At 47.5% G+C, this 24,798-nt stretch overlaps 11 protein-coding genes across 11 annotated transcripts; 7 read left to right on the top strand and 4 right to left on the bottom strand.

Moving 5' to 3' along the window:
- Positions 1-2,557: 2,557 nt before the first annotated feature.
- Positions 2,558-3,178, top strand: F5B22DRAFT_649741 (uncharacterized protein; the record flags this gene model as incomplete). The annotated part of the gene is made up of 1 exon (XM_047979218.1): positions 2,558-3,178. One exon carries the CDS (start codon positions 2,558-2,560, stop codon positions 3,176-3,178), a length of 621 nt encoding a protein of 206 aa, XP_047827614.1.
- A 2,101-nt stretch (positions 3,179-5,279) lies between these two features.
- On the top strand, positions 5,280-5,556 carry F5B22DRAFT_649742 (uncharacterized protein; the record flags this gene model as incomplete). Its single annotated transcript, XM_047979219.1, has 2 exons — positions 5,280-5,348; positions 5,413-5,556. 2 exons carry the CDS (start codon positions 5,280-5,282, stop codon positions 5,554-5,556), a joined length of 213 nt encoding a protein of 70 aa, XP_047827615.1.
- Positions 5,557-5,836: 280 nt separating this feature from the next.
- On the bottom strand, positions 5,837-7,472 carry F5B22DRAFT_649743 (uncharacterized protein; the record flags this gene model as incomplete). The annotated part of the gene is made up of 6 exons (XM_047979220.1): positions 5,837-6,281; positions 6,338-6,434; positions 6,502-6,657; positions 6,712-6,913; positions 6,980-7,252; positions 7,347-7,472. The coding sequence occupies 6 exons, from the start codon at positions 7,470-7,472 to the stop codon at positions 5,837-5,839; spliced, it is 1,299 nt and encodes a 432-aa protein (XP_047827616.1).
- A 2,071-nt stretch (positions 7,473-9,543) lies between these two features.
- On the bottom strand, positions 9,544-10,211 carry F5B22DRAFT_658967 (uncharacterized protein; the record flags this gene model as incomplete). Its single annotated transcript, XM_047980162.1, has 1 exon — positions 9,544-10,211. The coding sequence occupies one exon, from the start codon at positions 10,209-10,211 to the stop codon at positions 9,651-9,653; it is 561 nt and encodes a 186-aa protein (XP_047827617.1). The 3' UTR covers positions 9,544-9,650.
- Positions 10,212-10,545: 334 nt separating this feature from the next.
- F5B22DRAFT_386358 (uncharacterized protein) lies at positions 10,546-12,293 on the top strand. Its single transcript, XM_047971342.1, has 2 exons — positions 10,546-11,008; positions 11,092-12,293. Exon 2 carries the CDS (start codon positions 11,165-11,167, stop codon positions 12,200-12,202), a length of 1,038 nt encoding a protein of 345 aa, XP_047827618.1. The 5' UTR covers positions 10,546-11,008; positions 11,092-11,164; the 3' UTR covers positions 12,203-12,293.
- A 1,764-nt stretch (positions 12,294-14,057) lies between these two features.
- Positions 14,058-17,150, top strand: F5B22DRAFT_619818 (golgi apyrase). The gene is made up of 2 exons (XM_047975801.1): positions 14,058-14,701; positions 14,769-17,150. The coding sequence occupies exons 1-2, from the start codon at positions 14,689-14,691 to the stop codon at positions 16,826-16,828; spliced, it is 2,073 nt and encodes a 690-aa protein (XP_047827619.1). The 5' UTR covers positions 14,058-14,688; the 3' UTR covers positions 16,829-17,150.
- Positions 17,151-17,693: 543 nt separating this feature from the next.
- Positions 17,694-19,037, bottom strand: F5B22DRAFT_386375 (uncharacterized protein). The gene is made up of 2 exons (XM_047971344.1): positions 18,976-19,037; positions 17,694-18,891 (listed from the first exon to the last, which is right to left on the bottom strand). Exon 2 carries the CDS (start codon positions 18,528-18,530, stop codon positions 17,886-17,888), a length of 645 nt encoding a protein of 214 aa, XP_047827620.1. The 5' UTR covers positions 18,531-18,891; positions 18,976-19,037; the 3' UTR covers positions 17,694-17,885.
- Positions 19,038-19,049: 12 nt separating this feature from the next.
- Positions 19,050-20,972, top strand: F5B22DRAFT_386370 (NUDIX hydrolase domain-like protein). The gene is made up of 2 exons (XM_047971343.1): positions 19,050-19,685; positions 19,749-20,972. Exons 1-2 carry the CDS (start codon positions 19,639-19,641, stop codon positions 20,749-20,751), a joined length of 1,050 nt encoding a protein of 349 aa, XP_047827621.1. The 5' UTR covers positions 19,050-19,638; the 3' UTR covers positions 20,752-20,972.
- An 82-nt stretch (positions 20,973-21,054) lies between these two features.
- Positions 21,055-21,618, bottom strand: F5B22DRAFT_638538 (DNA-directed RNA polymerases and 3 polypeptide; the record flags this gene model as incomplete). The annotated part of the gene is made up of 2 exons (XM_047977599.1): positions 21,055-21,160; positions 21,287-21,618. 2 exons carry the CDS (start codon positions 21,616-21,618, stop codon positions 21,055-21,057), a joined length of 438 nt encoding a protein of 145 aa, XP_047827622.1.
- Positions 21,619-21,974: 356 nt separating this feature from the next.
- Positions 21,975-23,537, top strand: F5B22DRAFT_386410 (Elongator complex protein 4). The gene is made up of 2 exons (XM_047971345.1): positions 21,975-22,565; positions 22,624-23,537. Exons 1-2 carry the CDS (start codon positions 22,133-22,135, stop codon positions 23,340-23,342), a joined length of 1,152 nt encoding a protein of 383 aa, XP_047827623.1. The 5' UTR covers positions 21,975-22,132; the 3' UTR covers positions 23,343-23,537.
- F5B22DRAFT_619824 (SEN34 subunit of tRNA-splicing endonuclease) lies at positions 23,513-24,797 on the top strand. Its single transcript, XM_047975802.1, has one exon. It carries the CDS (start codon positions 23,732-23,734, stop codon positions 24,740-24,742), a length of 1,011 nt encoding a protein of 336 aa, XP_047827624.1. The 5' UTR covers positions 23,513-23,731; the 3' UTR covers positions 24,743-24,797.
- The last annotated feature ends 1 nt before the right edge of the window (position 24,798 follows it).

Below are 24,798 nucleotides of genomic sequence, written 5' to 3' on the forward strand. Positions count from 1 at the left end.
TTTTAACCCCTCCCCCAATTTTATTTTCAAAAAAATTTACCGCCCACCCCCCCACCCCCCCCCCCACCAACCCCCCCCCCCCCCCCCCCCCCCCCCCCCCATGTTCAAAGCCGACCTACGCCACCTCAAGCTTTTTGGAGACAGTTGCAGATGATAGCATTCACCCAATCAGAACTGCCGAATAGATGCGAGAGGGTTGCGCAGTAGCTGTTACTAGGGAGAAAATTAGGGTAGCTGATGGATCTGGTGTAGGGCAATTGGGATGCTGAGCATGCTTATCAAGTACTTTGAATTTATTTATGAATTCTTTTATTCAAAAATTGGCCGGCCAGTATTTCTAATGCTAGTTTAGTCTCTAATTGATGAGCAAGCTCTGTCGAATTCGATGTCACTATATCTACAAGCGGCGGTGATCTTGTACGTCCTCCCAAATGGTATTTTCAACGTTGGAAACACTTGCTCCTACTTCGTAAGCCCTCGTACGCCACTCTCAAAGGCTTCAATGCTACCTATCCCCTCACAATTTCTCTAATAAAAGCAATTGAGCCCGTGCCCTAGCTTGGTGGCTTCTTGCCTGGTCTGTTCCAGCCGCTGGTCTCCTTGGGTTATGCCGGCTTCTCTGCCTTGCCTGAGGGCTCTCCTACAATTCCACACGCTGGGATAGAACGCCCACCCCAGCGACTAGGTCCGGGTTCGAGCTCTGCGGCATGGTCTTGTCTCTTACCTTCAGTCCCTTATTTCAAGTCCGCTATCCTTCAGCGAGCACGCTACATTCCTACCTCCCCATTTCGACTAATGACTTGGTGTGAATTCACGAAAAACACGTGCGATTTCATCTAATGGACATTTGCCTCCGATCACAATAATTCTGGGATGCCTTGAAGAGCAAATATTGGTGCTTAGAAGCATATATCTGTAGAAAGACGCCATTACGAAAACGGGGCCGAGCGTCGAGTCGAGATCAATCGGCACTACACATCATGTGACTGCCGAGAACTAGCAATTGAGCCCTCAACGCGGCCGTCACTCGTGTTGTTATTACGAGAAGGATAGCTCTTAATATGTGTCGATTACGCCTAAACATGAAGTTTTGAGAGATGCAATACTACTGCCTACAATGCCATATTGAGTATCAAGGAAAATTCTTGTTGTCATAATTACTAAGCAATAAAATAAGTTTCACTTAAAACGTGATTTTTGTTATTAGAATTTTACAGCCACGCTGCCACATTATTGAGAAAGGGCGTCAGGGGTCTAGAGAGGGAAGAACAAAGAGACACATTGTATATAGCCAGAGAAGTCTAAATATCATCAGACTCCTGACCACTTAAGACCTTGTGCCACAATGAGAGTCTTACTGTATACCTTATATAGCCTTTCTGACAAAGGGTCTCAGGCATTGGGATGTAAAGTATTCTACCAGAAGACTCTCCATATATAGCCTTACCTCAGGCACGAACGCTTTAAAGCTTTTGTACGATGATAATAAATGTATATCATATAGTATCCCCATGGCTGCACTGTTTACACTTCTTAAAAAGGAGCCCTGATCGACTCACTAAGGGCTGCTACTATATAGAAATCTTTTTCTTTGCCCTTATAAAAGGTATGGTATAAGATATCCAAACTGATCCTACAACTCAAGTTGTCGTCTCCACTTCAGTGTTACCATCAGTTCAAGCTCGTAAATATGAATAAGGAACCTGAATCACGTCAAGCAGACCCAGAATGTCACACACACAAACGCTGTGCCAGCTGAATATGCAGTTCGCCTTGCACTTCGGCCGTACGAAAGGCCATTGCAGGCTGTTCATGATATTACAGAGACATGCAGGCAATATTGGAAAGTGAGGTTATACAGACTTCTTCTTGAAACAGGCCCCAGAGACCTAGGCGGTCTGGGCTGGCAGACCAGTTGTATATAGAGTCGAGTCAAGCCACCAACAGCCAATAAGAAGTTGGTTTAAGGACTCATGCAGCCCTAGTTGTTCATTATAATCTGAATTGCTCAAGTTCCAAGCCCAGTATCTCCGCCCTTGTTATACAGGACCCCATTTGAAATAATACGTTCGGACTCTACTTAGTTGTACCATTCGACGATAATTCCAAGACACTATCTATGATATAACGTCTTGAGGTGATTGATATCTAGATGGAACTCTTACATAATCCAAGATTGGTCCGCGACTCGATATAGATTTTTCAGTTTAAGTGTCCAAGCTTACTGAAAGGTGTCTTGTCTTTGGACAATTTCAGAGCCCGTGAGTAAAATCTAACATCCACTCTATCTACTATGAACTTAAAACCCAAGTCCCTATCCATGATCGTTAAGACAAGTCTTTGTGAACATAGTTATTGTTCCACTTCTCGGTAGTCTGTCAATAATCTTGTATAATATCAAGATTATTGTTAAAGAACAACAGTATAGATTACGAATTATTATAAATATCCCGCTACAATGCCCCGAACTCAACCTTTCACCAATCTCAACATCCCATTGCTAAAATATCGAAGCAATAAGAGGATAATTTTCGACTACTGTTTCTACTTACCTGAAATGGCCAGCAATCAACAGACAGCGGATTCACTCATCTTCGGTGTGCCTGCCGGTACTATTACCAGCAGGAGACCCCTTTTCAAATGGACTCCGGCACAGGAAGCCATATTTGATGCCCACGCCCTAGCCTACCCTGCCTCACTAGACAAGCACGAGCACATGCCTCAGCTACTAGTAGAGCTAGGTCTAGATGGTTTCAAAGGCATAAGAAACGCGCAGGGTGAACAGGTGCATGATATAATCATGCGAAAGGTTGAGAACAAAATCCGAGATACTCGTAGAGGCTTGAGCAAAGCTAACGCGATATTAGCTCGGTTACCAGCACCATCACGTCGACAACCAATTCTCTCTCCGCCCGCTCCAGGTCGCTCATCCCCAGCCGACACAGTTCCAGGGGACCCTTCCGTTCCTTCAAATTCTCTAAACCATCCACTTGGTCAGGTCCTCCCAGCCTCTTCTGTCCCCCAAATTCCTCTTCCAACTTCTCGAGTCAACCGACTGCCTCCTCCAGCTCCTGAACTGCATTCTTCTGAGAACAATGATGATGCTGGAGAAGAGGACGAGTATATTAAGCAAGAGTCAGACTCTGATGACGATATGTACATCTATAAAGGGGTGTAATGAGCGTCAAGTGATACTGCCAATGACGAGCTGGCCAAACGCTGAATATATCTTGTAACATCAGCGCTTAGTTCTAAATACCAATAACAATATGTTTCTTAAAAGATATAAAACGCCAGTTCTATTATGTATGTCATTTAAGGGTAGCCCAAAGTGACTGAAAGGCTACTCACAGTCAAGTAGGCAAGCAGCAGGTAATATAGGACTCACTAAAGTACTCAATTGATCCCTAGCCTTTCTAAGGGGGTAACTCCAGTTGTTAGGCTTTAGAGACGGGAGAACAAATAGATTCCTTGCATATAGCCAGAAGAAGCCCGAATGCCTTCAGACTTCTGGCCCCTTTAGAATTTGTGATACAGAGAGAGTGTTACTGTATTATACTTCATACAGCCTTCCTAACACCCGTATGTATAGCCACCCCTAGGATAATGCTGAACGCAGGTGGGCTATATAATAACCGTTAGACTGCTAGAACGTCTAAAGGCGTCGTTTTTGACGTTCGAGAGATAAATTTTGACTATAGCCCCTGACAATGTAAATGAAGTCTCATGTAGATTGGCCTCAACACCAGCGCTATTCTTGGCAGGTAAATTGGTGTTTGTTGCGAGTTAGGAGTTGACACATATTTGAATCTAGCTGCGTGGTGATTTGGGCCTAGTTTGTCTCCTAGTACATATCCTTTACATAATATTTTGTCCTCTGGGCGCATTATCTCGCTGTATAATAAACATTGGTGGCTTCTTTTACGACCGCACCTTGCCCACAGAGTTCGCCATGACCCCTATCTGCAAAATACATTCAGCTACATTGGAACTACCCAGAAGATACAGTAGGTGCTTTGCCCCTTAGATCTATGAGGCGGTATCTTCACAACAGAGCTTCTTGCACATAAGCGCAAGAAATCTTATCATATGAAATGTAGATCAACTAAGTTGAGAGGCGCATTGGGTTAAACAGCTGCAAAGCGATCGTGCTTACATGCTACTGACCAACTCACACCCGGGCACGTTTCGCTGGCCAGACGCTGCCCACTCGCTCCTTAATACGAGTCCCCTGAGGTAGCTCATCAGTAGCAACAAAAGACTACCCATGCACTGCAGACATAACCGGTGTTAGGAAATGCAACTCTTTGACGGTGGTGCCTGTGTAGCCCGATAAGTGCGTACAACGGACGCACATAGCCGCTCACCTCGGCAGCGAGCCATCTAAGGTAACCCGACGCCGACACCGCATCAGTACGACTGCCGTATGTTTATATTGAGTCGGAAGGGGTCTAGGTAGTGAGTGTCGGATATGTTAGTCCTATGAATTGTATCAATGGTTTTGTGAGCGGGCGAGAGGCATCCAGAACACACGATGATATGCAGCTACCCCTGAAGACAAAGACCGGGAGTCACCGGACTCGCATCCATCTATCAGATCATCTATGGGTAACTACATCACATATTCGTGAAATCTTTCAGCGCTTAGTCGGTCTGTTGCTTGCATCTAAGCATCAGTGTAATTCCGCGGGCTATCTGCACTCTGAATCACCCGAATTCTTCATGATTGATCAAATCAGCACGGATTATATGTGTATATCCATTCTTCATCTTCTCATGCCGCTTGGGTTGCCAATCATTGAGCACAGAGCGTGAGATCATATCCGATGTCTAGGGTATCTGATCGCGGCTATCCGTAATCTTATTTCATGGTTTACAACTTCCGACCGCTGTACCCTGAGAGACGTGTCGTCACACACCGGTAGTGATTGGAATACTTTGTGTTACGTGTCACAATTCGTCAGTCACGCCAGCATGAACACATGGAATTCATTTGCCCTGGAAGTATAGATTTGGTAGACTTGGGGTCGGGTGAGATGATGTGTGTCCGCCACACACTTCGAGCCAGCTTGCTGTTGGAATTCTACAGGGTGGACTAGAAAATACGGATTCAACCAAGTGAGGGGGAAACTTCATAAATAGATGGACTCGCCCACCATCTTCAGTCTCGTAGAATTTTCACATCTCCAGCCTCGATCAAACACTACTTATCAAGTTCAATTCTTCAACAAACCTCATACATTCCAAGGCAACAGCCTCACATCAATTACTTTCCAATCATGTCTGGAAATCAGGAGAAAGGAACGCCCATGACGAGTGATGATGCTGCCCGCATCCAATCTGGCCAAGTTCGTCTCCCAGGAGCCATTGTCCCATACCTCTCTTGTCCAAGGCTGTTCTGACCAATTACAGGCACGCGGTGGCGGTGATATGTCGTCTGGCGGTTTTGCCGCTCGAGCCCAGGGCGCCGCAGCTCGGAACGAGAGCGCCGGCATCACCTCCAGCAGCGGCCAGAGCGGTGGCTCCAGCACAAGTTCCAACCAGGGAAAGAAGTAGAGCCGCTTGACCTGAGTAACTCGTTCAGAGTATTCAAAGCTTGTGATTTGGCTCAGGGGTTCAGAATGAGGGAGTCAGCTAGGAGGAACAGAGACTTTGGGGATTCCGAGTTGGTTACATGTACTCAAATGCAGGAACTCATAGCTATCAATCACAATGGTCTCCTTGTTTCTATCGTGTTGGTTCCCTTCGTTTCTAGGAGCATGACGACTTCGTAAACCTCATAATTACCCTCTTCAATTGACATTAAATACCCCTGGGCTCGTTATACTGCTAGGATTCAGATCGTGACCACTCCACTTGCGCCAAATATTTGAGCATCTATAATCTTCTTAATAGCTGCGTCGGTTTCATTGGCGGAATACTTGTAGGTAGTATAGTCGTTTGGTGTTTTGTTCTTGGCATTCCTCTCTACTATATTTAGTAGATCCTCTATATCCGGTCTGTCATCCAATCCGACAGCAACGCATGAGGCAACTAAACTCCTGATATCCGGGTCTAGGTTGGCTATCCTATCTTGGTGTTTAGCTACCATGATTGCTGGTGCACGGTATTTGTTGCTTAATCGGTCCAGATCAGTTGCGAAAGAGTTGATTCTTTTCGTTTCACCCTTGTATGTGATTTCCATCATTCCTGGGCCCCCTTTCACGTTGCCCCTGATTAACCCAAGCATCACTTCGCCGATCGCACGGATATTAGTCTTCATGACAATATCTTTCGGCTCGCTGTTAAGTATTTAGTGGCAGTTGAATTGAAATAACAGTATTGAGGGAGAACTCACTTCGGTCTTGCAGGTAAGTCTCTGGATAAGCCAAAATCTATCAGCTTGAGTACCGGGACACTATTGTGTTCATACGGTTCCAGTTGATCAATCATGACTATGCGGATGAAATACCAGTCAGCATCAGTATTCTATTTCAAGAAGATTCTTCTTGGGTGACCTACTATTCTGACCATGAAAATCTCCATGGAGCAAACGTGCTTTCGGCGGTCGCTCGCCTCTCAGATTACGCGGTGGTATACCCTCTATACTGAGGCCGCCGTGTATCTCTAACCCGAGATCTCTCGGCGGCCAAGTCAATGCGACGACCATTCTACATACTTAACCCCTCTGGTTAACTTGATGATATCCCCATTCTTTGCCGATATACTTACAGCAAAGGAATAAAGCCCAAAGCAGCCTATTGGGCAGAGGCTCGTCTACTTGGGCCCGTCGCTCGTAGAAAGTCCATAAAAGACCATTCTCGATCCAATCCATAACCAGCGTCGGCCCGTTCAGAAATGGCAAGATACTATTCCATCTAGGGTTATCAATTACGTGAGAAGGCTGTGCGATGTGCATAGATCCACGGAGCCGCTGCGTCCGGAGTTAGTTCACTCAAGATAACAACGCAAGTAGCCGACAAGCGTAAACTCTACGTACATTTAGTAGATCAATCTCTTTCGTTATGTTGCTCTCCCCTGCCTCGGTCAACGAACGTTTCATGACGAACCTAGTTGTATGTTGGGATCCACGGGGTATCTGGAATTGAGACCCGAAGGACGGTCCACCTCGACTCATAGAACTGAATGGTCGTGGAGGAGCAGGTGGTTGAAGGGTGAGCGGCTGAAGCCCAAGCGCTTGGCTTAAAGGGCTTGGGGAAATGGTCTCGGGCGTTTCGTTCGATTTCATCATCATCTGGACAGTAAACCCCCACTGCGATTATAACTATCAGCTACGTCATCTCAAATATAAGGAAAGGCTGGGCTGGAAAAAGAGTCAATAATGAGAGTAATAGATAGTTACAGACCGATCCTTGGGATATAATGCGCTCAAATATAAATTCCCTGTCAGGTCTTGTCCCGAAGAAATCTTTAATGTACTCGGCACCTTTGATTGCCTGTCCCGACACCTTCGACGCCCCATCGATTTCCATGTTCGCTATCTTGTTGCTCGTTGTGGCATTGGTGGTTCGAGAATCACTATGTCTTCCATTCAATCATACCATTTGCCAACATTCCTAGATTATTCACCTACTAAATTCATGAAGTACAAATCCCATTGGTGAGTCGACCTACACTTATTCTAGCTATTGATAGCATAAATTGCTTTGTTGTTGGAAATCCATGTACCCCTGATCGTTTTCAGCGTGTCTCGTCTCGTTTATCCTTTGTCCACACACGTGGTAACATTAGATTGAGACATGATATCTATGAGAATTCCTTTGACTAGCATCTACTTTCCTGCGTATTGTCAAGCTGGCTCATGTTCGAGCATTTAAACTCACGCGGCTTTACACCTGAGCCGGCCTCTTCCAAGTACACCCTACTCCAGAGTCTTAAGACAATGATTCAACATAGACAATGGAGCATCGCTGTGTAGCTGTTAAGATCATAGCGTCTTCATAGGTTAAAGTTCTAATTACTGTTTACATCTCCGTATCATGTATCTGGAATCACCAATGGGAGCGCGACGAAGTTTTAGCTTAGGTCCCTTTATATACTTAGGTCCCTCAGGCATACAGGTCCCTCTATACGGGTCCCTATACACAAAACTATGTGCTCTAAAGACTAATGCCGCCATCTCAATTGCTTCAGCGCGTAACAGTTCACGTCAGGGATGCTGTGCATTGACAACTAACGACATCGTGCAGATTTACGCATCCCATCATCATCAGTTCGAGACAGGTGGCCGTAACTCGTGCAGGCAGATCAACTAAGTCTCTTCGAATCGAAGACGAGGGGAAGGTCAATCGAAGGCTCTTCGAAACTGAGTACACTCGCATTAGAAACAATAAAGAATGGAGCGATGAAGTATAAAGACTTACCGAAGCATCGCTGGACGCAGGAACGCCCGCTTGTGTTTCGTTGCGAAACTATAGTGACTGTGAGCAGAGATTCAATAGTACCGAATCAAGTCCGAATAGAGATACTTACGAGATCATCAGCAGCTTGACTCAATCAGAGTACACACCTTGGAATAGTATCGCTCTGATGAGATAGACTGAGCGGCGCAGGCTGAGATACCAATAAGAGGCGAATTGTCGTGTTAACTAGATGATCACCCAAGAATGGGGATGCAGACTGATCGCCCCATGATTTCTGAGTTATGTCACTGGTAGGACAATCGCCCAAAGTTGCGGGATCACCTAAGGATAGTGCTTTGGCGCATGGCATGCTTAGTGATTACCAGATAAAGTATCGTTGGCGATGTCATTGAATGCGAGGTCGAAGGTGCAGGAGCCTTGCACAGATCAGCATGTATTAAGCATTCATAAGTAATGAGGCCGACTTACCAAAGGTTGTGATCACCTCGGTGAAAGAGGGACCGCTTTAGCTCATCGAGTGGCAGTGGGAAGATCACCTGTGAGTTGGGATCGATCACCAAGAGCAGTTGGATCACCTTAAAAGGGATCGCCTCGGGAACACGTGGATTGCCATAATGTGAGATCACCTCGAAGGTAGGGATCCACGGACAGCGCGGTATATCTCGGACAAAGAACGCATTTCAGGCGAGAGGGATCACCAAAGACCGTGGGATCACCTCTAGCATGGAGAGAATCGTAAGGGCCGCCTCAAATCAAATTAGAGGAGGTAGACAGCTTTGGGGTGAGAATGGAGAGGAAGATGAACTGAGAGAGGAAAGGGTAAATAGTGGAAAACTATCTTCTCATCCTAGGGGCCATGTTCGGAAGCAAGTGCATAGGTATGTAGGTACACTATGTAGGTAGGTAAGTACTTGCCGGCACTTGCCTTGTGCGTGTAAGTCTACCAGATGACGAGGAAGTCACACCCCAGCCAGGGCAATGTCATCCCACTGCAACTGCCAAAACACAATAAGATGAATAACATGGAAACAAGAAGGCGCCCAATAAGTACCTACCTACCTACCTTCATCCAGTAAGACCTGCCTACATAGCCAATTGCATAGGTAACTAGCTGCTTTGATAGAACTGAAAAGGGGACGAGCAACTTGGGCCTCGTGATCCTTGGGCAGGAGGAATGAAATACAGTTAGAATATAGGCCATTGCCTTATCATTATTTTTCTACATTAAATTCATCATCTGCATCATAACTACGAACATCTACGATACTCGGCATACGATGAAAGATCCTACTGTCTTAAGCAACATTTGCGACCCGGCTGTCCAAGGCCAACACCAACAAGTAAAGCAGTAGTAGGAAAATCTCGCGCGTGATCACTCATAACACGATTCCAATCCTCAGCAACATCCCCATGATAGGGTCGAGCCCCAGCATGATCAGGGTAATGGAGGTGATATCCCCCGTGAGAGCCCTGAAGAGTAAGGCCTCGGTACGCCGGGTTCAGCCGAGGAGGGAGCGAGGTCTCAGGCGTATCCATAATCTGACACTCACCTAGGAAAGCCACTGCCTCGCTCAGGAGGGAGCGTACATCAGGCGAGGTGAGGGTTGCGTTGCCGAAATTGAAGTTCTCACAGTGGTAAAAGCGTACAATTACTTGCGGGGCTCCAGTCGACCGTTGTCTGATGCTGGGAAGTGTTAGGGGAGGATTACTTGGCCGTTGCCGTAGTGCGTAATGCTCGGGTTCTCGATATGCTGGTATGAAGAGACCGCGAGTGGCAGGACTCCTTGCTGAGCCTGAGCCTGAGCGGCGGGGAGCGCTCTCGTTGTTGTTAGCGTTGGAAAAATGCATTTTTTAGATAGTTGGGTTTTGTTTTGGTGCCACTCCAATTTGCTGAGCCTGTAGAGCTGGCAAAGCTTACTTTTATGGTGGGAATCGAACCCTTTGATTTTTTCTAACAATTCAGCCTTACTCAAAACTGTCTAACAAAAAGGTGGCTTCTTTCTCTGTGTTCTATGAATCAAAGGCATTGTTACAGTACCTGTGCTAAATGAAGTATGCTGACCTAGAGTTTGGTACTTGCTTGACATGAATAGGTCCCTCCTTGAGCCTTTGCCGAACAATGTCAACGTTGCGGAAGGTTGACAAAGCACTTAAGACGATACCACTTCGTCAAGAGCATAAAAGTAAGCACAATTGAGACTAGCATTTTGTATCACGAGCGTCATACGGAATACTCCATCACCAGCTATCTCAAGAAAACGAAAAGGACGTATTTACCTCCCTGTCACATATCCCTCGAAATGTCTACAAATACGTTGCCTAGTCCAGGGCGTCCAACTTTCGGTGTCGAGATCGAGTTCCTTATAGCCACTCTTTTCCAGGGGGCTGCCGATCCTGACGAGGGGGTCAAAGATCTTCCGCCAGTCTTGAGAATCCCCAACAAAAACCTCACAGATCGACACAGGTATGTTAACGACCGAGTTAAAGAGGTATTAGATGAGTTTTTACCCCCTCGCTCGTCGGTGACAACTGTCGGTGACGAATCCACACGTAACATCTTACAAGATTACAGTCAATGGGACGTTGACGTTGACGCATCAGTTGGTCAGGTAGGGAATAGTCCCTACATGCTTGTTGGTCTAGAGGTAAAGACCCCCGTCCAGTTCTCGTCTCCGAACAGTTTCGAAGCAGTCAGCATCGGTATCTCAGCAATAACGAGTAGATTCAGATGCTCGGTCAATATTAAGTGCGGGTTACACGTTCACGTTGGGGCAGTATCGGAATTATTATCCCTTGAACAGATGCGTCGACTTGCTAGTCTAGTGTACGCCACCGAACCTCTTCTATACAGCCTCCACGACCCTATTCGAAGAGGAAACTATTATTGCCTACCCCTGCAGGACTATGCGGCCATAGGATATCCTAGAAGAGCAGGAGCTATGGAGCTAAAGGGTCATGAAGTTGCTTATGGTCATGGAGAGTATATGGAAGGAAATTTGCTATGTTCGTCCTACACAGGGAGAGACCGGCGCCACGGTGAGGAACCGTTGTCGGCAAGGGAGCAGCATAAGGATCCTTCCTTTGTCGAAGCTTTCTTGGCAACGAGGGAAAGCGGCCATTTCGAACCGTTTACCACGCGAGGTAAGTCCAGCAGAAGCGTAAACCTTCTCCCAGATGTCTCCAACGAGGTAAATCCCCATGTCTCGACGGCACAGGTAAGTTCACTACAGCCCCCGCTAGAGCCAGCTAGACAACGCAACATCCCGCGTCTGCGAATGCCTAAGTTAAGTAAAGAGGATCATCTAAAAATGCAAGATATGACCATCCGAACAGGGTCTCGTATCCCCATGTCCATGGTAAATAATCTTCTCGAACGCGGCCCTGCTCCGAGTGTTTTTGAGAGCGTGGGCCGCGTTTACTCCCAGCCGGCCACCTGTCAGATAAGCAGGCTTCTATCATCAGAAGAACGACCCGGGGTACACATTATGGGCCACGATTGTTACTGGTCTGATAGCATCCCGTCACGGCGCACGATAGAATTTCGGTTTGGAGAAGGATCTGTTGATGCCGAGTGGATCACCACTTGGGCCAAGATATGTGTGGGCGTTTTCAGGTTCGCGCTCAATGCATCGGTTAGTCAATTCATCGATGTTCTGACAAAGTGCGACAGGGCGATGAAAGAGGACGGCAGCTACGACGTTGTTGATCTGCTTGATGATATCGGCCTGTTCGCCGAGGCGGAGATTGCTGAAAGGAGACTGATTGCTAATCGGTATCGATGGAAACTCTCGTTTGATGAACCCGAGCATGAGTTACTCTTCGCTAGTGCACTATCTTAGAGCGGCATGCGAGAGTATAATCCCATCTTGTCTATCTCTGTCAAGAGCTATCTGTCGTGCCACCATAAAAAGGTAGAGTGTTTTTATTTTCTTCGTAATAACGTTAACTATATACATATAGTAAGTATACATGTAACTAACTAACTCTGGCCAGCTCGAGTCTTCATGCAAATCTAGTTGTTTACTTTGATCCATTGTCATTTGGCATGGGATGTAGCACGAGTAGTGCAAGTGAGTCAAGTAAGTACCCAAGTATGTAATTTGTAACACGTTCAATCTCATACTTGACGAACCCGTGTATGAAGCTATCGTAGGAGAATGGCCGGAATGTAGTCAGCCCTATCTCTTTCCGGCTCTTCATTTTTTGGGTATCTATGGCGGCATCAGAGAGACCACCAGTATTCATCCTATTAAAGATAACCACACATAACTGGTAGATGATACATGATAGTATTTATTGTTCGGAAGGTAGAACCGGTCACTTCATTAGCATGAAACAGATACACGAGCTTCTTTACTGCAAAGGAAACGAAGTTGGGCAAGATCGTCGTCACAGCAATCTACTATCACGTATCATCATCTATGTTATCTATTCTACAGTCAGACTGCAGCTATCGAAGGTGGTGTAACATCTGCGAGCAGATACCTAGTAGAGCTTGGCGGATTCGAACGGGCGGTGCTCCGGAAACGGCTGTTGGTGTGGATGTGCGTACAAGGATCTGCTGCATGATGGTATTACGTAGTGATGTTGCTCGACAGAGGTGTTTACATGGATGAATGTAGCACTCCATATCGCCGTGCTCGTGATTCGGCCCGTACATAGTACAGTAGGTAGCGTCATCAAGCCCAGATACGAGGAATGGAGGAGGGGAAATTCTGTGCTCATATCCCAACTTGTCTACAGTCTGGATATCCAGACAGAACTACATACACTACCTACCTACCTATGGTAAATAGGTAGATACTTAGAGATTGCTCAGAAGATAGAGAGACAGTGCTGTACTTAGGTAGCACGGTCAGATTAGCAACGAGTGACCGAGACAACTTGAAACCAGCCATACTTGAACCGATGCCATGTGCAAGCGGTAGTGTGACATTTGTAGGTTGAAGACCGCGCGTCTCACTTGCCATCAACTAGGTATCCACATCTCACCATACCGGTATTGCCTCGAGATCGCCCAAAACGGCGGCTATAATAGTCGAGAGTGCTTCAAGCTGGCAGTTAGCTATCAGCTAGTAACCAACCAAGCTTTTGTTATCGCGCCCAAACTGCCATGCTCAAAGTCGGTGGATTGTGTCGACTCGAAATCCTTTGGTTGTGCCAAGGCCAATCAATCATTGTCTTTATCTCAGGTCCGAAATGACGCAGGAGTGGATCAGATGGCGCCACTTGTCTCTAAAATACAGTGCGATGCTAAGATAAATCTACAGTAGAAAATGAATACCTATTACCAGAGCGTCTCAGGTAAGTGCTAGATATAACAAAGCTCGATACCTACTAAGATATGTCTTGATGGTAGATGATAGTACAATCGACTCAAAATTTACTGTAGAGTAAATCACCACATTTCAGTCATAAGCAAGGAAGTGTTGTACATACTATGTAGTACATAAATACGGTAGAATACGGGCATCTTCACATGCTGAGGTACCAGTACTGCGTAGAAGGAGTGGGTTGATTGACCAACCCCTATTAAGTTAGGTAGCGAGTTAGGTACTAATCTAATAGGTAGGTTAGAGCAGAGTTAGAGGTAGGTCTAGTGGAGGCACTGCACTGTACTAAGTACTTAGTGGGCGAATTTTGTAGATAAGACCGTCCAAAAAAAGAAGTTTAGCCACCACCAAGTCTGACCAAGCCTGGATGTCTGCCCCCGGCCCGTTCCCAAAAGCCTCCCCTGGTCTGCCCTGGTCTTCTTCTTCTGCCCTGGCTTGCGTGCTTCTGCCCATCAACGACTGGACACAGCCCTGTTTGTCCTAGGTAGTCAGTCAGCAGTTTTAGTCTCGTCTCGTCTTGTCAGGTTGTCTTGTCTTGGTCGACCGAGGGGGGTGCACCATCGCATCACATCTCACCTCGTCTCTCGTTTCTCATTCCCACAGGATCCAGCCTGGAACTACGAATTCATTACGTGTACCTATGCGAACCTGACTTACGCCATCTCTGTCACTGTTTGTCGACAATATTCGCTCGCTACCTATCAAATCTTCGCTTCTCACTGTCGCAAAATACCCCTTTACCATTAATGTATAGCTTTTGACCCCCGACGCGTAATCCTAGGTATTCACTCCATCGCATCCAATTGCCGCCACCTTGCGCTTGCTCCAGCCTACAACCTTTGGCTGAGAATTCGATTGACGAATGTCGCCCGCTTGATCGCCCGCTTACAATAACCCTTGAGAACGTCCCATCATTATCGTAGGCTCGACTATCCCGCACTCTCGACTCGGCTACACAACCTACTCAGCTCGTACAATCACATCGACTCGCAATGGGGAAGAAGTGTGAGTGTCAATTACGGTGTGCGACCCTGTGGACACGTCGCTGACTGAATGAATTCTCGACGATTAGGGCGTTATGGAGTTATTTTGGATGCTGGGTCTTCGGGGACCCGTCTCCATATCTACCGATGGCAAGACGCCTCGAAAATAATAAAACATGCATCCATCGAAGACCTGAATCACCTCCCTAGCCTGGAAAATTACTATACCAAGAAAATTCGGCCTGGTGTCTCGACCTGGGGCGACCACCCAGAGGATGTTGGCCCCGAGCACCTCGAGACACTGATCAAGAAAGCCAAGAAGAAAATACCCGACGATAGACATGCTGATACCCCCATATACCTAATGGCCACAGCTGGCGTGCGGCTTCTCCCGAAAGACCAACAACGCACTCTATTGTCCGAGATATGCACGTATTTCCGCCAAGAGAGTTCGTTCTCTCTCCCTGACTGCAATGCTCACATCCAGGTCATTCCTGGCGAGACGGAGGGATTGTATGGATGGATAGCTGCCAATTACTTACTAGGAGGGTTCGACGACGCAGAAGGACATTCTCATGGCAAGGGTCATCATACGTACGGTTTTCTCGACATGGGTGGCGCCTCGGCACAGATTGCATTCGCACCAAATACTACCGTTGCGGAAGAACATGGGAATGATCTCAAACTGGTACGGCTGCGCACGATGGACGGTTCTTCCCACGAGTATAAGGTCTTTTCCTCCACATGGCTGGGATTTGGTGTAAACCAGGCCCGATCGCGATACGTGGAGCAATTGGTTGATAGCATTCTCATTGATGGCGAGCACGAAGTCCCCGACCCTTGTCTACCCAAAGGTTTACGCACTACCGAGACAGGTGATATCGTGGAAGGAACGTCGAAGCAATTACAATTAGTTGGGACCGGCGAATTCGACGAGTGTATACGGACGACAAAGCCTTTACTTGGAAAGGACATGCCTTGTAAGGATGAACCATGTCTGTTCAATGGCCAGCACGTACCGCCGATCGATTTCGATGTCAATCACTTTGTGGGTGTTTCTGAATACTGGCATACGACTCATGGTGTCTTTGCGACCAAAGAGGACGACCAGGCATACGATTTTAATACATATCAAAAGAAGGTTATGGAGTTCTGCAGCCAGCCATGGCAGAAAATCGAGTCGAGCATAGAGGCGAGAAAAACCGATCCGTTTAAGGAGGCACAGGAGGCTTGTTTCAAGGCTTCATGGCTAATTAACGTCCTTCATGAGGGTATTGGTGTGCCGAGGATCGGTCTAGATGACACACCTACTCCAGGTATCAACATCAGTAAAACAATTGGCGAAGCTGCGAAAGAGAAGGGCTTTTTGAACGCTTTCCAGGCTGCTGACGAGATTGACGACATGGAAATTAGCTGGACGCTGGGAAAGATGGTCCTTTATGCAGCAGGCCAGATCCCGCCTCAAGAGGACGATCTTCTGCCGGTTGGGTTTGGGAGCAACACGAAAGATATCCCAGTAGACTTTCAACATGCTGGCTCGAGTTATAACAAGAGTTCGGTGGTTGACCATGACGACGGCTGGTCCGACACTGCTGAGGACTTGATCGATCATGCCAAATCTAGATCGGCCTCAGGCTTCTTGATCTTCATTATAATTCTCGTTGTCACTGCGTTCATCTTCAGGAAAAGAGATCGCCGTATGCGACTATACACTCGAATCAACCATGTACTCCGCCGACCCCGTCGACCAGGAAGTCCCCGGAAAGGAGGAGGTGGGCTGTCAGCCTTGAGAAGCAAGCTCTTCGGCCAAAGAAGTCACCACTACGAGAGGGTAATGGAGGAAGGCGACTTGGACCAATTCGAGCTGGGAGATGCCTTTTCCGATGACGACCACTCCGAAAGCAGTGCAGGGACTCGATTTGGTCGCACCTCGGGCCTTGCTACTCCCAAACTGAATGTCGAGTCCTTCGATGATCTGAAGAAGGCCATGCCTATGCCTAGCAACCCAATCGATAGGAGTGGTCTCGTTGTTAGAACGGAAAGCCGGGAGAGGTTGGTGCCGCACATGTTGAACGCTGGCAGGAGAAGCCGAACGGGGAGCCCTACGCGGTTGAAAAGTCCGCAACTAAGCCCGCTTTCGGAAACCTAAGTTGAGGTTGACGAGATGATTCTTTCTCTGTATCTATTTTTGCCGACTAAGCGCTGTCGGTTTCTATTTTTACTATTAATTCTTGGGCACACACACTATACATGAGCGGTTGGTGGTTTTGGCTTGATGGGGAGTTTTATTATTATTTTCACGGCATGATAAGTGTCATCAATCGAATTGGAGTTTGGGTGTGCGATTAAAAGTGGTACCTATAGGAGCCGTTTGATTTTGGTGTAGGAGGACAATTGAATCATTGCTCAATTCTGGATTGGCGTCGGTTTTTATCCATACATAATATGACTACATGCAAGATTTGAGAGATTTTTGCATTATACCTATGTGATACACGCGTGCGTAAACTAATACATGCGCGAACTAAAGCGCCTTCTGACGCTCCAGAATCGTGTCCAACGTAGATACTTCTGTAATACTTTGTTTTCAACATATGAAGAAATTATCAAGATTATGACTTTATCCAAGTGTAACAAATTGAACTCGGAGCTTTCTTTTGGCTAAGAAAATATATAGAACTATTTGTTTCTCCAAAGAGTCCCTGGAAGAACTCGTGGGGGTTTGATGGATTAATCGATGGTAAAAATACAAAGTACTGTAGATGTTCCTGTGTACATATGCTCACGATTCGGTTCTTCTCTTTCAGATCAGTGGAGAGCATTGAAATAGGTGTTTATCATTGGAGGACATGCTGGTATTTTCTCGAGACTGGATGGGACATGTGAGATTTATATAGCTCGATTGAATGAGATGTGCCTTTCGCTCTCTTTCTCTTGGTCCGTGTTGCATGTGTTCTGCTACATCGTTGGTAGCTCGGTTTAGTATACCCACTCTGGGAGAAGCAGCTGCTTGTGATTGACCTTATACTGATGGTATAGGCATGATTTGAACAATCGCGGTAGTCGGGTATTGTATCCGTGTGGATGTGTATGGATGGATGGATGGATGAGTAGAACTGATTGTTCAGACGACAGCGCAGGGAATGATCAGATTAGATTAGATTGGGCGTGATGAATTAGATGAAAATGGTTGATTAATCAACCAATCAGTCCTGCGGCCTCTCGAGAAAACTAGGATCATTCCTGATCTTCGTCTCGAACTTGCGCCACCAATCCTGGAATGCCTTGAGCGGGACGACCTCAATACCAGATTGTCCGACCTGCCCGCTGAACCCGGAGAGGAAATTAAACGCGTTTTGGATAATGCGTTGCGCGAGGACCTGGGTAGAGGGTGTCTCGCTACTACCACTCGCCAGGACTAATGCCGTTGACTGCGATTGCGACTGCTGCTGGAGCTGCTGTATCCGTTCCGCGACGCTGCCGGCGTCCTCGATGTCGATGCCTATGACCACGCCTCCCTCGGCGCCCGCGTTCGTCCCGACCTTGAATACCGCGCTCTCCTTCCCCGGCCCCACGCCGCCCAGGAACTTGAAGTTCGCGGCCACGGACCCGGCGAAGCTCGGCACGAAAGCGGATGGGTTCTGCGCTATGTAGATTGCTGCCGCGGTGTTCTCGGGGAGCGATATACCTGGCAGGAGAAACACGGCGAGATGCGCGAACGGCTTCGGGTTCGAGGGCGTTGTGGAAGGGATCAGGTACAGGAAGGAGGTCTGGTTTGGTTGTTGGGAGGGCGCTGTTATTAAGGGCTGGCCGGCGGGGAGCAGGCCGAAAAGAGGCTGTTGGTTGGCCATGTTTGGTTTCTAGAAGCTCACTTTGTAACCGATGTTGGCGCTTTCGTGTGTGTTGTTTGCTGGGTTTCGAAGGTAGGTATGTAACTGGAACTTATACGAAATGCTTTTTTCTTGTCTTAGGTTTGGACCTTTTGCTATCTGGCATACAAGACAAACAACCATTGACCGCGCACTCCAATCCAGTTAAACAAAACCTGAAAAGTGATACAGAAGCATGGTATTTGTATCAGCGAACAAGCAGATGTATCCAATTAAGAAGGTCGATGCCGTACATGGTTGATCCCGTGTCATCTCACCACAGCTGAAAGCGATGACCACCCCAACGATGTCGCATGGACCTGGAAAATACTAACCTAGGCAGCTTTATCCCCATTCCTAGGTTAGTTTGCAAGTCGAGAAGCTTCGACGTCACCTGGGCCCTTGGAGGGGCAACGGGTAAAAATACCTGGACTCCATCCTGTACGCTATTGCGATGAAAGTGGGATGGAAAATCGGTGCCCCGCAGATTACACCAGGCAACTCTACTCATAGTACCATCAAAGTGAATTAAAAGGTTCCATACCCAGTCCTCATGCAAATTGGAGTAGCATGGGTGAATACGTAGCAATGGATTATTTCCAAACTCCGAAGACGACCGGAGTTTTAGTTGCCTAGAAAGTTATGCGTATATAAATCTGTAAACAAAGGAATCAAACAGTTCCAAGACGGTGTACTTGATGCTGTTATGGGCAAAACTTCGCGAAACACGCAGTCTCACAGATGAACTCAAGATTACCTAAGAGACTTGGTCGATATCTGAAATGTCAGAGGGAACGTCCTGGAGTTTCTAGCTTTCAATTACCGTGTCTCGCATTGGGAAATCTCTCCACTTCCATCCGGACCGTCTCGTTGGATTAGTGGATGGTATAACAGAGACCAGCCGAGCTCACCCCAAACTTTAAACTCCAACATAGTCACCCCTACATTCTTATTCGAAAGGACGAGGTATAAACTCTCCAAATCGCAATATACTACCGCTTCAGCCGTAACACCCGGGATTCACCAGACCTTACGCCGCTTCAGACAACAAGATAGAAGAACCTCCTCTGGAGAACTACAACTAGGCACCATGGAGAAAAATATGAGCTTTCTTGACATAGTAAAGGAGGGTGATGCGTGAGTTTACATTCACTTCTTTACATTTGAGGAAAGTCAACATAAACTAAAATTTCACGCCAGCTTCCCCTATGAAGAGCAAGAACCAGAGGCATACAATGCCCTCGCCCAAACAATCTACAAACTAGTCTGGAAAGACGACAACGGGCCCGTACTTGGATACATGCTAGCCTCGACGGTGAATCGGCTCGTCGCAGTTCCAGAATCGATCCGTGGTCCCGTCGTGGTGAATGAGCAGAACCAGACAGTTCGCGCCTTCGAGCAGCCCACGGAATCTGACCGCACCGCTATCATTGACGCCGTGATGCGGTACTGGCGGGAGAACGAGGTGTTCGACATCCTGCGCGGCTGGCGTGACGAGCGCTGGCCTGTGTACGGCAGCGACACCGAGGTAGTGTATAGCGCTGAGCGCAGTGGAACAGGCATGCTGGGCGTCATGCGATACGGCGTCCATATGACGGGGTATGTCCGCGATGAGACTGCGCCTTACGGGATGCGCATATGGGTGCCGCGACGGGCGCCGAACAAATCTACATATCCAGGAATGCTGGACAACACGGTGGCAGGAGGACTGATGACGGACGAGGACCCCTTTGAGTGCATGATGCGGGAGGCAGACGAGGAAGCATCGCTATCAGAAAAGGTGATGCGCGAGCGGGCAAAGTTCACTGGCATGGCCACCTACATCTACATCACAGACGAGAGGGCGGGCGGCGAGGCCGGGCAGATCTATCCCGAGACGCAATGGGTTTACGACATTGAATTGCCGGCAGACGAGCGACCGACGCCAAAGGACGGCGAGGTGGCCGAGTTCTATCTATGGACGGTCGACGAGATGCGCGGGGAGCTCGCCAAGGGGAACTTCAAGCCCAACTGCGCCCTCATCGTCGTCGATTTCTTCATCCGCCACGGCATCATCACGACCGCGAACGAGCCCGACTACGCCGAGATTCTTCAGCGTCTGCACAGAAAACTGCCTTTCCCGGGACCCCATCAAGCTTACGCGGCGTCTCTGGAGACACCTGCCGCGGCCCTCGCCGACGCTGCTGCCACGCTAGCCTCCTAGCTTGGGTCGTCATGTTTCTCTCATGTTCTGGGAAGCTGGCAGGCTTGTGGTTGCGTAGATATGTACATTTATGGGTGATATGAACAGTGTGGTGGATGCCTAGATTCAAAGACAGAAGATTTTCGAGTCGGTCATAGATTGGCCTGCATATAGACAGACGCAGCAATTGCACATTTCACCTCCTCCTCAGGCACTGCCATCTTCGAGGCTCTCCCATATTGCAGATGTCAGCTCTCTCGTTCCTCCCCAGTAGACTGACTGACTGTCGCATCCCGTAACGAATTGCATGTGGTGGTAATATTATCATTTCTTGACGAGAAGGTAGGTGTTGTCAACGCGTAGCGGCGTTAATTTCGCGTAAGGCCCCTCGAGCATCATCAGTAGACCGCCGAAAGATATGTATGCGCGACTATTTCAATCTCGTCAGTTCACGGCTTCTAGTCAAGGGATTTTGATATAATTGTTTGTCTTTCTCGGAGATGACACGGTTCGAAAAAAAAAAAAGCGATAGAACAGTTTTGATAATATGACGTACAGAGTCTGACCCTCAACACCATCTTCGAATCTGTAAATCTTGCCATGGCATACGTAGTCGTACATATCGGCGAGCGTGGATTCGCCGCGCACGTCGCGCCATCCTCTCTCCTCGTTTTCGCGGTTGCCGTCGAGTGCGAGTGTTGTCGCGAGAACGACCTGCAGGTTCTCGCCGATGAGAACAGGGAACAGCTCGATGTTGACGTCGAGCGTCATCTGGGTCTGGTTGTCGGTCGAGTTCGCCGTCAGACGTCCCACGCGATCGTACTTGGACTGGTCAAAGTCCGTCACGGTGAACGTGTCCTCGAACAATTGCGCGTCTCCCGTCGCCATTTTCGCGCGTAGAAGCTCTTTGACGTCTGTTCAGCTCCTTAACTATCGTAAAGTCCTGGAATAGATTGGCTGGAAATCGACGTGGTATTAAGCCTTAAGATATCGGAGCAAACAAAAGCCGGCTTCAAATAAGTCAACGAAGTCGCACGTGGTATAGGAATGCCGAGAAACAATGTGTAGGGTAATCGAAGCCTTGGATGTTTCTTTCTTGAGTGAGGAATGGACGGCGCATCTGAAAGCGGTGAGGTTCTGTTTAAAAATTTACTGGGGCACTTGAAGCTCTGCCCCGCTAAGACGATCGCTGCAATAAAGTGCAGTATGGCGGGGTTTGGTGGGCTGCTGCTCTCTACGCTACCCGCTACCTGAACTGTTCACTGTATGATAAGTTCAACATTCACATTCTCTCTTTAAGAAACATTAAAGTATTTATTCCCCCTTCTCCCCTTTTTACTAGATTTGTCTGAATTTCTGTCGACTTATTCTTAATGTTCTTGTGTGAGATCATATAGGGACTATGTCGTTCAGGAAACGGAATTCTGTGATCAGTAGCTCTAGCTCAGCTCAAGCCGCACATGTGAAAACTGATACAGCACCCATCCCTGGTGTTCGACCATCGCCTCTTGATGGCAGACCGACGACTTCGTCTGGAACAGCGTCCTTAGACAATCTCTTAGCAGGCCACTCAGGTATACCTCTTGGAACTTCGCTTCTTATTGGGGAACATGGGACCACGGATTTCGCCGGCATGCTTCTTCGGTATTATGCAGCTGAAGGCTTGGTGCAGGGGCATCAAATTCATGTACTTGGTTTACACGAAGGATGGCAAGCAGATCTGCCTGGAGTCTCAACCGAGTCCAGTTCTTCTAGTAAGCCAGAAGCATCCTCAGCGGAGAAGATGAAAATCGCTTGGAGATATGAGAGTCTAGGCTCTGCAGGAGCCGCAAGAGGTATGTTACGAGATAACTTCCTATAGATGATCTCATGAATAATTGACATCTATCCAAGATAGAGAAGCGCAACGAGCTCAGAATGCCTCTAATGCTGGTGATACCGCACCCTTCTGCCATTCATTCGACCTTACCAAAAGGTTATCCTCAAGTGACGTCAAGGGTCAGATCAGTTTTTACCAATCCATGATTATATCAAATCCCAGGGCCCAGCAGACTTCACCACTCAAACTCTTCATCAGAGACTTGTCGTTGAAACTAGCGAACTCTCCACCGACATCAGTTCATCGTGTGATAATCCCGAACCTCCTATCCCCGACCATGTATTCGATTTCATCTTCCCTTCCCCAGGAAGTCCTTCAGTTCTTGCACGCTCTGAGAGCCCTGCTAAGGCAATACTCGAAAAATATAACTATGCTTTTGACATTGCCCCTCTCCCTTTATCCTCGGACAACAGGGCTTTCGCGATGGATGGAATTGTTGTGTGATGGTGTACTCGAATTCATACCACTACAATCTACTACTATCCATAAACCTCCACCATCTTCGAAAAATGGGAGCAAAGATGACGAGAAAGTTCAAGGTCTGGTCAAAGTCCACAGTTTGCCAGTTTTTCATGAGAAAGGAGGTGGGCCACACTCATCATTAGATGACCAATCTTTCAGCCTTAGTCGGTCAAAGGGGCTGATAATTAAGCCATTTTACCTTCCTCCGGCCGACGGTGAAGATAACGAGCCCAAGCCAGGGGATTCCGGAAAGCCTGCTATGGATTTCTAAGACGAAGTCAATCGGCCAATTTAATTATGACGGGAATCTATACGCGATAGCGCAATAAATTCGATACCCCCAATATTGCATACCATATCCGTTCCGTTGCCCCACCACCTGCACCCCAAAACTTTTTTCTCCAAACTCAAACTGTAAACAACCTTTCCTCCGACATCCAAACCACACAAACAGGTGAGTCACCACAAAAGATTTTTATTTTTGCTGTTTCTTATATGATTATACTCAAATCAATATCTGTCAATCCACTGAACTATACATTCTGTTGATAACATCTATATCTGGTTGCATGATTATTCGTCCTTGTATTCTACAGCACTGTCGCAAAGATTACGAGAGCCGGTCAGCTAATTTATTTCCAGACAGGAGGAACTGCCAGCATGACAATGGCTTCACTCTCATCTAATGAGCGTCCTTTGGTAAGGATATCGAAGGTTGCCGGAAGATACTTGCTGTTCGACATTGAAGACGTGATGTATATACGCAGAAACTACAATATATGCTCCGTCTTTGTAGGCACCATCCCCCAGAACCCTCAACAGAATCTATTCATGGGACTCCCACTAGAACTCATGCCTGAAGAAGCTCAAGTTCTGGTCGAAAAGAAGATAGCTTGCGTCATTGATGATGCAACATTCCACCTAACCCGACTGGCGGCTTTAGATGAGCCGTCGCGACGGGCTTATGTTCAGTCACTCAAGACCCAGGGTAAGCAGATGCAGATGGCCGTAATCGAGAGTCAGAATCGGAATAAGCCCAACCAACAAGGGAAGTCCAAGAAAAAGAAGAAGAGCAAGACGGATCTAGAGCAGGCAAAAGACATGCCCAGCAATGATGATATCAATGGTCCTATCGAAGCAGATGAGAGCAACAGTCTCTTTGACTCGACACCTACAATATCTAAACCAACTGACAAGGTGCCTGTTGAAGTTGAGGGCTATTTCCTCACGCCTACTACCAGCAGCTTTCTTTTACCTCCCTCACAGCGTCCAGGACTAGACTCGTCGGCTGCCGTAGATGTCCCCGCATCCTATCCCCTGTTTGCGCACTTGCACGATAAAGGATACTATATGATGCCTGGCCTTCGCTTTGGTTGCGACTACAACGTATACCCTGGCGACCCTCTGCGTTTCCACAGTCACTTCGCCGGGGTGCATTTCGGATGGGACGAGGAGATCACGATGATGGATTTGGTAGGAGGCGGACGACTTGGGACTTCGGTTAAGAAAGGGTATCTCATTGGCGGGGCTGTCGTTGAGGACCCAGAGGTCAAGGAGACTGATACTGGTCATAATGATTCGCGAGATCAAGTAGATCATCAGCCTCAATTGAAAGGTGGCCCTGTGGCGCCACCCGTCCGTACTTTTTGTCTGGAATGGGCGGGCATGTAGTCGAAACCTTCACAGTGTTAGGCATAGATATATAATGCTAATCATTTGACTAAAAT

This window comes from Xylaria bambusicola, assembly GCF_022495145.1.
Source record: "Xylaria bambusicola strain CBS 139988 unplaced genomic scaffold F5B22scaffold_46, whole genome shotgun sequence".
Lineage (NCBI taxonomy): Eukaryota > Fungi > Ascomycota > Sordariomycetes > Xylariales > Xylariaceae > Xylaria > Xylaria bambusicola.